General features: G+C 45.5%; 1 protein-coding gene across 3 annotated transcripts in view; it reads left to right on the top strand.

Moving 5' to 3' along the window:
- The window catches only part of klhl8 (kelch-like family member 8), a 64,869-nt gene that overhangs the window by 12,275 nt on the left and 35,141 nt on the right, over positions 1–17,453 (top strand). For all 3 annotated transcript variants that reach the window (XM_038791724.1, XM_038791723.1, XM_038791725.1), the window contains 2 exons: positions 2,871–3,172; positions 12,264–12,812. In XM_038791724.1, the coding sequence (XP_038647652.1) occupies positions 2,975–3,172; positions 12,264–12,812 (747 nt within the window). In that variant the 5' untranslated portion in view covers positions 2,871–2,974. The remainder of the gene's footprint in view (positions 1–2,870; positions 3,173–12,263; positions 12,813–17,453) is intronic.

A 17,453-nucleotide genomic window follows, 5' to 3' on the forward strand; every position in this document is an offset into this window, starting at 1 on the left:
CATTGAAGCCAATCCACAGGTTAGCTGTGGATTCAAAATGAAAAGTTACTTTAGACATAGGTTCAGAAGGAATGTGTTTCTGCGAATTCTTTGAAACCACCTTTCTCAAAATATGGTTCAATATACATTAAAGCCCCCAAATAATTCCGGTTTGGCCAGTGGCCCAACATCAGCTATGAGTACCAACAGCAGCTGTGAAATTCATTAATGTGCTGCTTAAAACAAACTTGCGGAGATTTGAAAGAGCAGGGCAGCTCTCCTGTCACCATGCAGTGGCAACGGTCCTCACCCAAGTGACTTCCTCAACATCATTGCAGCTAAGACCAACTTGTATTTCTATAGAATCTTAGAATATTTAACCTACAGGAGTATTAAAATTAAATATAAAACCGAGCCACATAAGGAGATTTTAGGACAGGTGACCAAATATAGCCAGGAGGTAGGTTTTAAGAAGTGGGCTTAAACGAGGAAAGTAAAACCAGGAATGTAATGCTGAAGGAACTGAAATAGTATCCCATCACGCTGCTTTGAGGTTTTGAAGCTCCAAAATGCTATTCTGTCTGCGAATCTGTTGTTCATGGTTTTTAAAAAAAACTGCAAATACTGGCACATTTCCAGGGTCGTCTTGTCTTAATTTCCAAAAGATGACACCGGTACCTGAGGGAAAAATATTTTGTTGCAGAAAATAGTTACCGTAGGGGCCTCACGGTAGCATGGTGGTTAGCATCAATGCTTCACAGCTCCAGGGTCCCAGGTTCGATTCCCGGCTGGGTCACTGTCTGTGTGGAGTCTGCACGTCCTCCCTGTGTGTGCGTGGGTTTCCTCCGGGTGCTCCGGTTTCCTCCCACAGTCCAAAGATGTGCGGGTTAGGTGGATTGGCCATGCTAAATTGCCCGTAGTGTAAGGTTAATGGGGGGATTGTTGGGTTACGGGTATACGGGTTACGTGGTTAAGTAGGGTGATCATTGCTCAGCACAACATCGAGGGCCGAAGGGCCTGTTCTGTGCTGTACTGTTCTATGTAACTTATATGCAGCTTCCAAACTAATAATAGGCCAAATTGTACTCTGGGTTTAGGAAAACCCACCCTGCACATGTTCGGAGCTCGCAAACTGCACACCAGGCCCTTGTGTGACTTCCCACGTCATTTTGTCTTTTCACACCGGGGCCATGTTTGCAATGTAATTGAGGAGTTGCACTGGGGAGTGCAAGAGTAATGTTGGTGTTGGGGTAGGCCTTTTAGAAGACCCACCTTTGTTCACCAACACATAACATCAGTTCGCCACAGTGTTTAAAGACCCCCCAGCCCCCACTCACCTGCATGTCTGCACATACCCCTTATGTCTGCCATGCCACCTCTATGTATCCTCCATGCCCCCTCAGATCACCCATGTATCCTCCATTGCCACTCGCCCAGTATGCACCATGCAATATCAATGGAACGTATTTTACACTCCTTGGGGAAAATAAATACACCATTCACCAGCTAATTAAAGCCTCTATACATTGAGACTGACATGCTGCCATGTGAAAAATATCCTGGAATACTTTGATTTTGATCCCAACTAACCAGGAGCTACATCAAAGGGGCAGTCTGTATTGAAATTTCTTTAAACTGTTATTCATTCTCAGTTGATGGAAGCACAGAGTGTGCTGAAACTCAGCCAAGCATTCAAAAAGATCACAGCTATCTAAACAATAAATGGAATGCCTGTCAATCAATGTAAGGGGATAGGTAGTCAGACCTATTTTCCAAGTGTCATAACCAGGCTTTTATTTTTATTGGACAGAACCATTTATTTCACATAACAGAAAGGATGACCGCACAAACTGACAGGCAATTTGTAACATTTTTCATTGCATTATGGTACTTTCTCCATTGGAAAAATACTATTTTGCATGTGAACAAATACACAAGGCTGGTCAATGTAAGGGTCAACTTACTTTTGAAAGACAGATCTCTAAGATGAATCATCACTGCATGAAAAATATACATTACTATGCAACACCTAATAGTGATATTTAAAGGTATGTACATTCAGAATATTCCAGCTCCTCGGCAAACTTTCCATTTTGCTCAGGAACTGGAACATGATCAGTTTTTCAAGGGCTTCCAAAGCCCTGCGCCACCAGATGAAAATGGTACGTGGGAGGAAATATGATTTTTAAAATTTAAAACGGAGAACCAGACCAAAGCTGGGGTGGGCGTGCGCCTTGCACAATAGGCACGGGCGCTCCGGTTTCCTCCCACGAGTCCCTAAAGACACGCTGTTCAGTGAATTGGGCATTCTGAATTCTCCCTCTGTGTACCCGAACAGGCATCGAAATGTGACGACTAGGGGCTTTTCACAGTAACTTCATTGCAATGTTAATGTAAGCCTACTTGTGACAATAAAGATTATTATTATTCCTAGCTCACAAAAGGATCAGAGGAAAATGTCATGGGTTCAGGGTTGCAGAGGAAAATCCGATTTCCATATTTTAAAAAAAAATGTCAGTATTGCCGTTCATGCACTGAAATGCGCCATCGCATTCAGATGACCATTTGGTCCAATGCTGTAATATATCCCATGATTTCTCAGATCTCGAATTGATTCCCTTTGGTCTAGAAAAGCTGCTTTTGATGGAATACAATATAGAGAATTATAATTTGGGGGAATATAAAGTACTACACCTTAGTAAAGCAAACATTCCTCCAGCCATCAAATGCTTTTAAAAATAACCCACATTATTCCGTGTTAATATAAAAACTTGAAGCTTGTAGTACTCTGTTTTTCTCACTTAGAAGCTGGCTAACAAATACTGTGCAGTGTTGATATGTATGTGAGTTTGTGTAATTGCTAATTAATTGGCACTTTTCTTTTTACCCAGGAAAGGATACATATGCAAATATTGCCGAGATGCTTGAACCTCCGAGACTAGAAATTGAAGGTCTCAATTAGATACTTCCAGCTGAAGGCATAATATTTAAAGAAATGGCTTCAAGTGATATGATTCCGGAAAATTTGAAGCATCATCAGCTAAAGAGCAAGAGGCTTCCCAATCGGTCATTTAGCCATGAAACTGAAGCAGATGGCTGTTTTCTTTTTGAAGCAGATGAAGCTTGGAAGGAATATCATCGTGCTCTCTATCAGTTCTATGAAGCCAAAGAACTATGTGATGTAACGTTGAAGGTAAGAGGAATACCTGTCCCTCTGTCTTTATGCCTTTATCCTAAAACCCAATTTCTCTCATCAAAATGCCCTCTCCTGACCGCTTTGGGTGGAAAGTAGTTTAGAATGTGAAAACCAATCTTAATATAAGATTAGAAAACTTTTATTTATAAATATTCATTGGTATTATAAAATATCTTATTTTGTTGAGCCATCACAGTGACTTACCTAACATTAGTGCAATTAGAAAATGTTAAACAGCAATGTTTTAATACACTTATGCAAGTCCCAACATTTCAGAATTTGTACTTGTAAGAAGCAAGATTTGTAACAGTTGCACCAGTGTTGTATTACTATCCTTCTCATGGCAGAATTTAATGCACTCCTGTTGTTGCTAATGGAACTCTTCCTGACTGTGTCATTGCCTATCCCTTGTTCAGGCAGCATTGGTGGAACATTTTTGACTTGCAGATTGAATTCTTGAAAACCATCAGGCTTAATTCTCTGGTACAACTTGCTTTAATACAGTCAGGAGCAATGTTATTGTTTTGCTAATAAAGCCCAACAAATTATATTCCATGTTCTGGGTCACTGGGTCTTTGTGCACTAAACTTGTTCAGGGTAAAGTTTGTGCAAGCGTATGTAGACAAAACTTAGATCCCTGGCCAGTTTAATGTTTTAATTTTTATTTTGATAGTCTTTATTGTCACAAGTAGGTTACATTAACACTGCAATTGAGTTGCAATGAAAAGCCCCTAGTTGCCACATTCCGGTGACTGTTTGGGTACACAGTGGGAGAATTCAGAATGTCCAAATTACCGAACGCCATGTCTTTCGGTACTTGTGGAAGGAAACCAGAGCACCCGGAGAAACCCACGCAGGCATGGGGAGAACTTGCAGACTTTGCACAGACGGTGACCCAAGCCGGGTATTGAACCTGGGACCCTGGAGCTGTGAAGGAACAGGGCTCCCACTCTGTGCTACTGTGCCGCCCACTTTTGAGAGTGTACTTGAGTACATTATCATTGTAACATTAAAAGGATTGTGCACTCTATTTCATAAATTGACCAAATGAGACATGACTTATATGACACCTGCAATGAAGCCACCTACTTGTTTACTTATTGCCCAAAATGACCGTGGGAGTCAGAAAACTAATTACACTCCTGATTTTGTGTTAATGTTTCTTTGTAGAAGCCCACTAGTAGTCTGAAGGCAGCCTGAATATTGTTTTCACATCCTTTATTGTCAGACCATTATTATAGTGACAATGTTCTAGTTGAGGTAGTAGGCATTTGATCTCATCCCTGTTAGAAATATGTTGGAGGTCAAGAGACTTCCGGTGACGTGGGCGCGCAGGGCGGCCGCAGCGCGAAGAGCTCACGCTGGTGGCTGCGAGTCGCGGCGATTTCGGGGAAATCCCCGAATTGCAACGCACCTCCCGACTACCGTCGGCCTTTGGGGCCGTCGCGAGCAGCCAGCGGGGCCGGTTTAAAAACCGGTGAAAAACCCCGCGCGGGTGTTGGGACGGCGGGGTTAAGGTCCTGGGCCCAGCATGGCGTCTGGGCCAGAGAAGCGGGGGCGGAGCTACGAGGAGGCCGAGGAGGCAGGCCCGAATCCAGGGCACCATGTAAGAGCGGTGTCCCACGATGGATGGCTCCCACCTAGGATGAAGAAAGAAGGCTGGAACCTGGTCCAAGGGGAGTTCTGGATGAGTACAGAGGGGAAAGGAAGAGAGCTGGAAGATTTAAAGAAGTTTGGTGAAGTTTTTTTTCCTCCCCTTTGTCTTTGAAAGAAAGAATAGTTCAGATTGATGAAGGACAGAAGGGTGGAGGGAGAGAGAGGAGAAGAGAAAGAAAATGAAAAACAATAAGCCGCTAAAGGATGTGAAAAGCAGCGTCGAAGAATGGAGGAAACGCGGGTTTGCCGCTGAAGGAGAAGACGAATAAAAGTGGTGATAGGATGGCGGAAGCCGAACTGCAAAGCAGGGCTGCACTATTTACGGTGGAGAAGATGACCGAGTGATGGTGGGGGAGCTGGAAAAACAGTTTGCGAGGCACATGGAGGCCTGGAAAAAGGAGACAGCGGCCGCATTGAAGTTACTGGTGGAGGAAGCAATCGCCCCGATAATTGCCCCGCTGAAGGTGGCGGTGGCAAAGGCATTGGCCGAGGTGAGAGAGCAGGGCGAGAAGATGAAAGAAGTGGAGGAAGCCGTGTCACGACACAGCGACCAGGTCACCTTGATGGGGGATGAGTTGCGGAGAGCTGTGGAGATTAATAGAGGTCTCCGAGCAAAGCTGGAACACTTGTAAAACTGCTCAAGGCGGCAAAATTTGAGAATTGTGGGCTTGCCCGAAGGGACAGAGGGCCCAAGGCCAACACAATACTTCGCTAAGAAGTTGGTGGAGCTGATGGGGGAGGGTGAGAGCCCCTCCCAGTACGAGCTAGACCGAGCCCATCGGTCATTAAGGCCAAAGCCCAAAGTGAACGAGCTGCCAAGGGCAGTAATTATCTGCTTCCATAAGTTTTGCGTGAAGGAGAAGGTGTTAAACTGGGCGAAGCAGAAGCGGGAGATACTATGGGATGGCACTACGGTCCGGATCTACCAGGACTTGACGGTGGAGTTGGCAAAAAGACGAGTGGCGTTTGGCGAGTGAAGGCGACGTTGTACAAGAAGGCGGTACGGTTTGATATGGTGTACTCTGCGAGGTTGAGGGTAACGTATAACGGCAAAGACTTTTATTTTGAGACAGCGGATGCGGCTGAGGCGTTCGTGAAGGCAGAAGGCTTGGGACAGACGTGAAGAGCGGAGCTGGAAGAGAGACTGTGGACTGTGTTTGAACAGCCGGAAAATGTATAAATGTTATAATTTACTTTTTACGGATTTGTATTGTAATCTACTTCTCTTTGTATTATTATAAAGTTTACGTTAATGGTGGGTTGATGGGCGCTCTGTATTGCGACGGTTAAATGTAATGTTAGTGAATTGTATGGGTTGGATTGTTGGGTTTTTTTTCCTCTGGGACTGGGTGGAAGCGGATGATATGTCTTGGCGGTGGGGAGCCACCCGCACTAGCTAGCTAAAGTCAGTCAGCTAGTGAACGGAGGTGAGAGGAGGGCTGCGGACATTGGAACCTGGATAGCAGGCGTCAATGGGCCTACGAGGCGGGCGAGAGAGAGGGGGGGGGGGTGGATGCTGGGGGATGTTGTTTCTGGGGGAAAGGCAGGGGGGTTTTTCGGGAGGGGGGGAAGGGGTTCGATGTTAACAATAGACGGGTGGGTCAGGCTTATGGGGCAGGGCCCGGCGGTATGTTGATGGTGGATAAGAAGTGGGGGGGGGGGGGGAGGGATGATGAGAGACCTCCAGAGTAAGGATAGTTACGTGGAACGTGAGAGGACTAGGAGGTCCGGTTAAGAGGTCAAGGGTGCTTGCGCATCTTAAAAGTCTGAAAACCAATGTGGCAATGCTGCAGGAGACTCACTTGAGGGTGAAGGACCAGGTGAGACTTAAAAAGGGTTGGGTTAGCCAAGTGTTTCACTCTGGATTTGATGGAAGAGCTCGAGGGGTAGCAGTGTTGGTCAGCAAAAGGGTACGCCTCCAGATGGAGAAGGTAGTGGCAGATCAGGGGGGTAGATACGTGATTGTGGCCAGGGCGCTGGACGGGAGATTAGTGGCGCTGGTAAGTGTATACGGTCCCAACTGGGACGATGCGGGATTTACGAGGAAGGTGTTTGGAGCCATTCCTGACTTGGACACACACGAGCTGATTGTGGGGGGGGGGGACTGGAACCTGGTGCAGGAGCCAAGGTTGGGCATATCACGGCCACGCTCACTGGTCCCATCAGGGGGGGCAAAGGCGCTAGCTGGGCTAATGGTGGAAATGGGAGGGGTGGACCCCTGGAGGTTCCTGCACCCAGGGGAACGGGAGTACTCGTTTTTCTCAGCAGTCCATAGGGTATACTCGCGGATTGACTTTTTTGTGGTGGAAAAGGCTTTGCTGGCTGGAGTCAAGGGGTCGGAATACTCTGCAATTGCAGTGTCAGATCACGCTCCACATTGGGTGGATATGGCACTGGAGAAGGGGGTAGTGCAGAGGCTGGGGTGGAAACTGGATGTGGGGCTTTTGGGGAACCAAGTATTCTGTGAAAAAATTGAAAAGGTAATTAAGGAATATGTAAGGTTCAACTGTACGGGTGAGGTGTCAATGGGAGGCTCTAAAGGCAGTAGTGAGGGGTGAGGTAATTTTGTTTCAGGCCAGGGTGGACAAGGAGGAGAGGTTGGAGCGGCAGAGGCTAATAGATGAGATGTTGGAGGCAGAAAGGAGTTATGCGGCGGATGGGGACCCAGCGATGCTGGGAAAGAGGAAGGAACTACAGGCGAGCTTCGACCTACTATCCACCAGGAAGGCGGTGCTCCAACTGAGGCGAGCGTCGGGTGCAGTTTATGAACATGGAGACGTGAAGGCATGTTAGCAGGTCAGCTCCGGAGGGAGGCAGCAGCAAGGGAAATTCTTCAAGTAAGGGATAGGGCCAGGAAGTTGGTGGTGGCTCCGGAGTTGATTAACAGGGTTTTTGAGGAATTGTACGAGAGGTTGTACAGGTCGGAGCCACCCGGGGGAGACCGTGAGATGCTGGAATTTGAAAAAAATGAAAATCTCTTATTGTCACGAGTAGGCTTCAATTAAGTTACTGTGAAAAGCCTCTAGTCACCACATTCCGGCACCTGTCCGGGGAGGCTGGTACAGGAATCAAACCATGCTGCTGGCCTGCTTGGTCTGCTTTAAAAGCCAGCGATTTAGCTGAGTGAGCTAAACCAGCCCCTATTCTAGATGGGTTGGAGTACCCAAGGCTAGGGGAGGGAGACAAGGCTACATTAGAAGGAGCAATACTGGCGCAGGAGATAAAAAGACGCGATTGGGAGGATGCAGTCTGGGAAGGTGGCAGGGCCGGATGGGTTTCTGGTGGAATATTATAAGAAATTTAAGGATAAGTTGGCACCCCTGATGATAGGGATGTTTGAAGAGGCGATAGGGAAGGGAGTGCTGCCGCAAACCTTGGGGCAGGCATCGATTTCACTGTTGCGAAAAAGGATAAGGATCCGACGGAGTGTGGGTCGTATAGGCCTATTTCACTTCTTAATGTGGACGCAAAGGTACTGGCGGGTAGGCTGGAGGGGTGCCTCCCGAAGATGATAGGTGAGGATCAGACAGGGTTCGTGAAAGGGAGGCAGCTGTTTTCGAATATTAGGAGGGTCTTGAACGTCGTTATGGCACCGGCGGAAGGGAAGGAAACAGAGGTGGTGGTGGCACTGGACGCCGAGAAGGAGTTTGATCGGGTGGAATGGGGGTACCTGATGGCAGTGCTGGAACGGTTTGGGATTGGACCAAGATTTTTGAACTGGGTAATGTTATATAAGGAGCCGAAGGCGAGTGCCGCACGAACAATATCAGTTCGAGATACTTCTTTCTCCACCGTGGGACGAGGCAGGGATGTTCTATGTCCCCCCCTGCTGTTTGCGCTTGCGATTGGGCCGCTGGCCATCGCATTAAGAAGTTCGGGAGCATGGAAAGGAATAGTAAGGGGGGGGATAGAGCATAGGGTGTCCTTGTATGCCGACGACTTGCTGCTGTATGTGTCGGAGCCGAGTGCGTCGATAGGAGGAATATTGGATGTGCTGCCGGTATTTGGGTCTTTCTCTGGGTACAAGCTGAACTTGGACAAGAGTGAGTATTTTGTGGTGTCTCAACCGGGGGTGGGGGCAGGGGTGGTGGGGCTGCCATTCCGTAGGGCAGGGACTCACTTTAGGTATTTGGGGGTGCAGGTTGCCCGGGAGTGGGGAAGGCTTCGCAGATACAACATCACTAGTTTGGTGGGGAGTGTGAAAGCCGATCTGGCGAGGTGGGATGGTCTCCCTCTGTCACTGGCGGGCCGGGTGCAGTCGGTTAAAATGAATGTGTTGCCACGATTTCTGTTTATTTTTCAATGCCTACCGATTTTCCTGCCAAAGTCTTTTTTCAGGGAGATTGAGGGGAGGATTACCTCGTTCATATAGGGAGGGAAGGTGGCCAGAGTGAGGAAGGTGCTGCTACAGAGGGGAAGGCAGGCAGGGGGTTTGGGTCTCCCGAACCTGATGTACTACTACTGGGTGGCGAATGTGGAGAAGGTGCGGAGCTGGGTCAGAGGGGTTGATTTCCAGTGGGTCAGAATGGAGGAGGGTTCGTGCAGGGGGTCGGGGCTGAAGGCAGTAGCAACGGCACAGCTCCCGATAGCTCCGGGGAAATACTCAGGGAGTCCGGTAGTAATAGCTTCATTGAAAATCTGGAGGCAGTTTCGCCAACACTTCAGGTTGGGGGCAGGGTCAAGGGAAATGCCGATCCGGGAGAACCACAGATTTGAGCCAGGAAGGTGGGACGGAAGCTTTCGGAAATGGGAAGAGAAGGGGATTAAGACTCTAAAAGATTTGTTTCCTCGGGGTCGATTTGCAGGATTGGGGGAGCTGGAAGCGAAGTATGGGCTGGAGCAGGGAGAAGTGTTTAGGTATATGCAGGTTCGGGACTTTGCCAGGGACGAGATACAGAGCTTCCCGGAGGAACCGGCCTCCACGTTGTTGGAGGAGGTGCTGGCGGCAAGTGGACTGGAGAAGGGGACAGTGTCAGCGGTATACGGAGCTATGTTGGAAAGGGATACGGCACCACTGGAGGGGATCAATGCGAAGTGGGAGGAAGAATTGGGAGAGGTTATAGAGGAGGGGGTTCTGGTGTGAGGTGCTCCAGAGAGTGAATGCCTCCACCTCGTGTGCGAGGTTGGGGCTGATACAGCTGAAGAGATGGTGTACATGGCACACCTCACGAGGGCAAGGATGAGCCGATTCTTTGAAGGGGTAGAAGATGTGTGTGAACTTTGCGGGGGGGGGGGGGGGGGGGGGGGGGGGTTGCTAATCACGTTCATATGTTTTGGTCCTGTCCAAAGCTTGGGGAGTACTGGACGGAGGTGTTTGGGGTAATTTCCAAGATGGTGCATGTGAAGTTGGACCCGGGTCCCCGGGAGGCCATATTCGGGGTGTCGGATCAGCCAGGGTTGGAAACGGGTGCGGTGGCAGATATCATAGCCTTCACCTCGTTGATCACCTGAAGGCGGATCCTGCTGGGATGGAGAGCGGCCTCTCCACCCTGTGCCCTGGCGTGGCGGGGGGACCTGTTGGAATACTTGACCCTTGAGAAGGTTAAGTTCGAACTGAGGGGAAGCTTGGAGGGGTTCTACAAGTCATGGGCACTATTTATTATGCACTTTCAAGAACTGGATAACATCGAACATTAGTTTGGGGGGGGGGGGGGGGGGGAGGGGGGCTGTGTATGTTGAAGATGGCTATGGGCAATCCCTGATTCCTTTTTTTTTCTTTTGTCATTTGTTTATGTTAACATGCGGGCTGATGTCTGAGCATGGTGGGAGGATGGGATCGTTGTTACTGTTATGCGGTTTGAGATATTTGTTGTCGGTTATTGATTGTTGTTGGGTGTAAATTCGGGAGAATAAAAATATTTATTAAAAAAGCGAAATATGTTGGAGGTCTTTCAATGCAATGCAGCTTGTACTAGATTTGTTTGTCAATAATATAAATAACAGTTAATGCGGTTAACTGGTCAATATTCAGGGCATATTGGTGCTTAAATATCTTTTTCAAATTGGAATTAAATAACCATTTTATTTGTTATCTTACAATTCAATGTTTTTTGGTTTTAAAAAAGCAGTACAGTAGTTGATATGAAAGCTGTACTCCAATGTTAAGTTAAATTTTTTAGACAGTTGTGAGCTTTGAAAATCATTACGTTATACATAATTACTACATGATATTTCTCATTAGCTGGTTTAGGGAAAGTACTGACAAATTAATGCATTGCTAAAATTTCATATTTGATGGGTAGTAAAATTATACAATTATATAACAAATTCACATGAGCATTTGGGGTGGCAAAATTCTCCCATGGTGCCAATGTTCTAGTGAAAGGAGTGAAATATTCATTTGAGATATCTTCCTTACAAGTAATAGCAGTAATGGCTCTCTTATTGGCCCATTGGCATCGATCAGTTGGACTAAATGACCTGTTTCTGTTCTGTGTATTCGTATTAACATGCATTAATGAACCACTTGTTATTTCTCCCTTTATAGTTTAAGGCGAACTTATGCTGATCCCAGCAATTATCTCACTGGGTGACTTGTAACTGGCTCACTGAAGTTTAGCTGCAAATTACCAGCTTTCTAAACTTGGGGTTAACTGTTTCTTATATTGCTAGTAATGGATCAGTTTCATTCGAATATTTCTTTGAGCTACCTGACTCCTTTCTTCAAGTGGCAGCAGTAATTGCCCAACGTGTGTGTCATCACACACCTCACACCCACTTAAACTCTTATTGACTTTCACCTCTTTCGGGGTTGCTTGTAACTTCTGTTTACAATTTAATTTTTGCTTTTATAATGAATAACCTTAATTAATGTTTGACTTTTCAGGAGCTAGATTTCACACCTAATGTGTTAAACTTAAATTGATTTGCATGTGAACAAAATTATCTGATTATGTATAATCAAAACTGCTAAATAAACGACATGATCAGAAGCATTCAAACTATTCATGTTGACCTCTTACAAATACAATTTGCTGCTTATTGAATTCTGTAGTTTATAAGGAAAGCAATGTCATAATCATCATTCCCAGCTTAGTAGAGTTGGGTATTTATCAAGTATGCAAACACATACTGCTGCCTCAGTGCCACCAGGTGCAATCTGACTGTGGAGTTTGCACATTCTCCCCGTGTCTGCATGGGTTTTCTCTGGGTGCTCCAGTTTCCTCTCACAGTCCAAAGATGTACAAGTTAGGTGGAGTGGCCATGCTAAATTTCCCTTAGCGTCCAGGGATATACAGGTTTGTTTATGGGGATAGGGCCAGCGGGCTGGGGAATGGACAGAGAGAGTGTTGCTTCAGAGGGTGGGTGCAGACTCAATGGGTCGAATGGCCACATCCTGCACTGTTGGGATTCTATGATCTAACGGCCATGGTTTAGCTACGTTTTAAATTGTGTTCCTAAAGTGATATTCTTTGTTCTCTCTTCCAAATAGGTTGGGTCCAAATTAATCCCATGTCACAAATTGGTGTTGGCATGTGTGATTCCATACTTCAGAGCAATGTTTCTTTCTGACATGGCTGAAGCCAAGCAGGACCTGATAGAGATTAAAGATTTTGATGGGGATGCGATGGATGACCTTGTCAAGTTTGCCTATTGCTCCAGGATTACACTTACTGTAGACAACGTGCAACCTCTTCTTTATGCTGCTTGCATACTGCAGGTCGAACTTGTGGCTAAGGCTTGTTGTGAATACATGAAAGCTCATTTTCACCCGTCGAACTGCTTAGCGGTCCGGTCATTTGCTGAGAGTCACAACCGAGTTGACTTAATGGGCATGGCTGATAAGTATGCCTGTGAACATTTTAACGAAGTTGGAGAATGTGAAGACTTTGTAAATGTTTCACCGAAGCATCTCATCGCACTCCTTTCATCCAGTGATTTGAATGTGGAAAAAGAAAAGCAAGTATATAATGCTGCTATGAAGTGGCTGCACTCAAATCCACAGCATCACACACAGTGGTTGGACAAAGTTGTTGCACAGGTAGGTTGACACTAATTTATCATTGGAGATTGGTGATATAGTTGGAAGTCTTTTTGACATGGTTCAAGAGATATAATTATTTATTTAACGTGCAATGAAGAATTATTAATTTGCAGCACAGCTGGCCAATGTCCCGGGTCCAATGTGGTATTCAGTAAACCTTATTGATGTCATAATTTAATGCTATAGAAAATAATTATTTTTTTTGGTGACTTCTGATTACTATTGCTCCACGCAATTCTATTTAAAATAAGAAGCTTAATGTACAGGGATATTCAAGCAGCATGTGAAGGCTCTCAAGGGAATTAAGGTGGTGTGGGTGATATTGAAGTGAAACAAAAGACCAGACAAAATAATGAATAACACAATATCAAGAGTAACTATAATCTGTATCGTTGACCATTGCAAACAGGATTGTCCTGGTAGACCCACCATTTTAGCCTGTTCCTGCCCTACGGAATTTATTTCTTCCTATTTTGACTTTTTATTTCTCCCCATGTCCAATCTCTTCCCACCTACATTCCTGATTCTTTTGAAACTCTTTTTGGCATTTCAACAATTTCCCGTTTCTAGACTCTAGTCACCTCCTCACTATGGATGTCCAATCCCTCTGCATTCACATTCCCCATCCGGACGGTTTGAGGGTTCTCACTTCCTTGAGCAGGGGCCTGAAAAATCCCCATTGACCACCACTGGCTGAACTTATTCTCTCATTGAACAATTTCTCATTTAACTTGATTCACTTCCTCCCAAATAAAATGTGTCTCTGTGGGTACCCGCATGGTTACCTGACTCTCTTTTGTGGGGACATTTCTTGTTACAGTCCTATTAAGCACACCGCCGGCTACCCCATGCACTTCCAGCTCTCTCTGTTACATTTATGACTGTTTCGGTGCCGCTTCCTACTCATCAGGAACTGGAAAACCTCATTGACGTGGCTACCCAATTTTCACCCTTCTCTCACCTTCACACGGTCTGTCTCTGGTACTTCGCTTCCTCGACTTCTCTATCAATTTCTGCATATGGGCTGTCCATTCATTATGAGCACACTGACTCCCACAGCTATCTCGACTACAGTTCCTCATCCGCTGCCTCCTGTAAGGTCTCCGTTCTATTTTCCCATTTTTTCCATTGCATTTGTTCTGATGATGCAACCTTTCACAGTGCTTCTGATATATCTTTTTCCTCGACTGAGGATCCCCCTCCCGCGGGGCGCGGGACTGTGACTGAAAGGACCCTCAACTGTGTCCAACCCATTTCTTGAATTTATGCTTTCACCCCTTCACCTCCCTCATAGAACCAATTAACGTATCTCATCCTCACTTTCCACCTCACGAGTCTCTACATTCAAAGGACTATCTTCTGCTATTTCCACCACCTTCAGCATGACGTCACCACCAAACCTATCCCCTTCCCTGAAGGGACGGTTCACTCTGCAACATCCTGGTCCATTCCAACATCCCAACCCCTTTCTACAGCGTATTCTCATGCAATCTCAGGAGGTGTAACATCTACCCTTTTATCTACTTTCTTCTTGCTATTCAAGGCCCCACACGCTCTTTTCAAGCGAAGCAGCAATTTCAACTGCTTTCAATTTAGCATACTGTACTCTCAACTCACAATGCAATTTCTCTACATTGGGGAAACCAAATACAGATTGGGTGACTGCTTTGTGGGTCCCCTCCTCTCTGTCTGCAAGCATAACCCCGAACTTCCGGTTCCTTGACATTTTAATTCACCACCTTGCTCTCAGGTTCACATTTCTGCTACAGTGATAGGTAAATTTGAACACGAGCTTGAGGAAAGGCACCTCATCTTCCAATTAAAGTCTTTTGGACTCAACATGAGTTCAGCAATTTCAGACCATGAATGTTATCCCCAATTTTGATTTTTTTTTTTTGCCATGTGCTGGTCTGAATCTTGCTTTTCACTTTTTTACTTTCAGGCAGAGGTGTTCATTGTTCTGCTGTTCATGTTCACTCTGTACAAATGCTTTATTTTCTTTACTGCAACATTTGCTCCATGACATTTGTAATTTAATGCAGCTTGTCTCAGACTTTCCCTTTTGTTGTTCCTCCTCCTCCCCCTTTCAATGGCATAAAACCACCACATATCTACCCTCCTTCAGTTGTGAAGAAGAATCCTATCTGACTCAATGTTAGTCATTAGTCATGTTCGCTCTCGCGTGCGCTCTCTGCCTCTTTTCCAACAGACTGGAACAGTGCCACTCGAGCCTCGGGGAGCACTGTGGTATAAATAAAAATAATCCTTTATTAGTGTCACAAGTAGGCTGACATTAACACTGCAATGGCGTTACTGTGAAAATCCCCTATTCGCCACACTCCGACTCCTGTTGGAGTACACTGAGGGAGAATTCAGAATGTCCAATTCACCTAACAATGTCTTTTGGGACTTGTGGGAAGAAACTGGAGTACCTGGAGGTAACCCACGCAAACAGTGGAAGAAAGTGCAGTCTCTACACAGACAGTGACCCAAGCCTGGAATTGAACCTGGGTCCCTGGAGCTGTGAAGCAATTGTGCTACCGTGCCGCCCATACAAAGTGCTGGAAAAGTTGAGCCGGTCTGGCAGCCTCTCTGGAGAGAGAAACTGAGTTAATGTTTCAAGCCCATTATGACTCTTCAGAACAGAGCACCCTGGCATGACCACTTGTGCCCATTGCTAATTGAGTTTGGGGCAGGGACAAAATAGGACAGACGGAATAGAAGCCCTGCTGTGCCACACTTGTGCGGGCAAAGTAAGTGACCAAGAAATTTGAACTGTGAACTTGCATTCTCACAAGCTCAAAGAACAGGACCTCATTTTTTAATTTTAGGCACTTATAGCCTACTGGACTCAACATTAGGACTGCAATTGCAGACTGCGAACTCTGACCCTTTTCCTTGCAAGTGTTGACCTGAATTTTATTTTCATGTTTTGGCTTCCGGGCACAACTAACTTCATTATTCTGCCATTCACACCCACTCTGGACAATTCTTTTGTTTATTTGTATTGCAGCCTTTAGCTCGGCTTTTTCCACTGCCATGTACCATGAAATATTTTTGCCAGTTATTCTCTCCCGCCCTTTACCCTATCACCGACCTCCCTTTTTTCTTTCTTCTTGCCTCCCCTTCCTTTCACTTGCTTATAATTTGTTACATTTCTTCCTTCAGTCTGAAGAAAGATCTTTGATCTGAAACATGTTAACAGTCTCTCCATCACTGTTATCTGATCTGAGTATTTCCTGTTTTTATTTATGCCTTGTGATGTGGAGTAAAACTCTTATGACAAGAATGTCCATAAAATGATACTAGGTAGAGTTTAGCTGGAGGAAAAAAAACATGGTATCCAGTGGGCAAAAGTTTCGAATGTTTTCCCAAAGCAACCAAAACTCTGCAGACGAGAGTTTTATCAATTACTTCCATTTATTTCATTCAGCTCTCACTATTTTGTTTATTGGAAAATTGCACGTCAACTTCAAGAAGCACTAAACTTTGACTCGTGGCATTCACATTATGGCTACTCTGTAGCAGGGCTTTTGTTATTCATTTAGTTGTAAATGTATAATTCTTTATATCAGCTCTGCATGAAAAATTGTTCAGTTTGAAATCCTTAATTGCTAAGGAAGGAAAGGTGAATGTTGCTTGCAGTCCGTGCCATGCTTCTGATGTGCGTGTCCACTTGAATTAAAAAGGCTGTTACATGGTTATGGCTTTGATGCCAGTAGAAAACTAAGCAATGCAACTATCTGTCAACTTGGCATTGGATTCTGTTGTCTGAATTTATATCATGCTGGCCTCGAGGTAAAAAAATGTATATTTAGTTTCTGTGACATGTTCTTGAAGCCTGCCAGCTTGAATCATTTAATTGGTCGAGAGTTGAAATTTTGTAGCCTGTTTCTGCACATTTGTTTTGATCCTTATTTATTTTGTCAGCAAGTGAGAATTCTGTAAGGACATGTTCCAGGACCGAACCTTTCTGGAAGGGAGTGCAAGTTACAGATGGAACAATTAGGCAGTCTAGGTACATTGCAAGCACATCTGGCCTCGCTGGGATGTCATGAATACCTGCAGTGGAGTGAGCTCACTTTGTGTCACATTAAGAGTTCAGATTACAAATTGCTGGTGCACAGTTCATGATGCTCTTGGAGCACACCTGGGTTGACTTGGTGGTTATCTGATGCTCTGGGAACACACCTGGATTGAGGGGGTGGTTATCTGATGTTCTGGGAACACACCTGGATTGAGGGGGTGGTTATCTGATGTCCTGGGAACACCCTGGGTTGAGGGGGTGACTATCTGATGGCACCACCTTTTATAAACTGTTACCATCAAAGAAAGAACCAACATGGCAAAGTAAGAATGCCAGTCAGAAATGCCTCATTCAGTTAAGTAGCTTTGGAGGTCCTGAACAGAAGAGTGATCTTCTTTTGATCAGAGTCAAGAATGATTCTAATCTCACCTGTATCCTGAACCTGGGAGCATGAAGAATTCTAGTGCTCTGGCAACTTTACATGAACTTTGCAACAGTGTTTGCCGATCCAGATGTCATCAAGGCACTCTGTCTCTAATGCTGTAATGCACTAAATAGGTGTTCAAGAGGAAATATCTTCCCGATATCCACCCTATCATCAAGTCTTTCTT

The sequence above is a fragment of the Scyliorhinus canicula genome, chromosome 3 (assembly GCF_902713615.1).
Source record: "Scyliorhinus canicula chromosome 3, sScyCan1.1, whole genome shotgun sequence".
Taxonomy (NCBI): domain Eukaryota; kingdom Metazoa; phylum Chordata; class Chondrichthyes; order Carcharhiniformes; family Scyliorhinidae; genus Scyliorhinus; species Scyliorhinus canicula.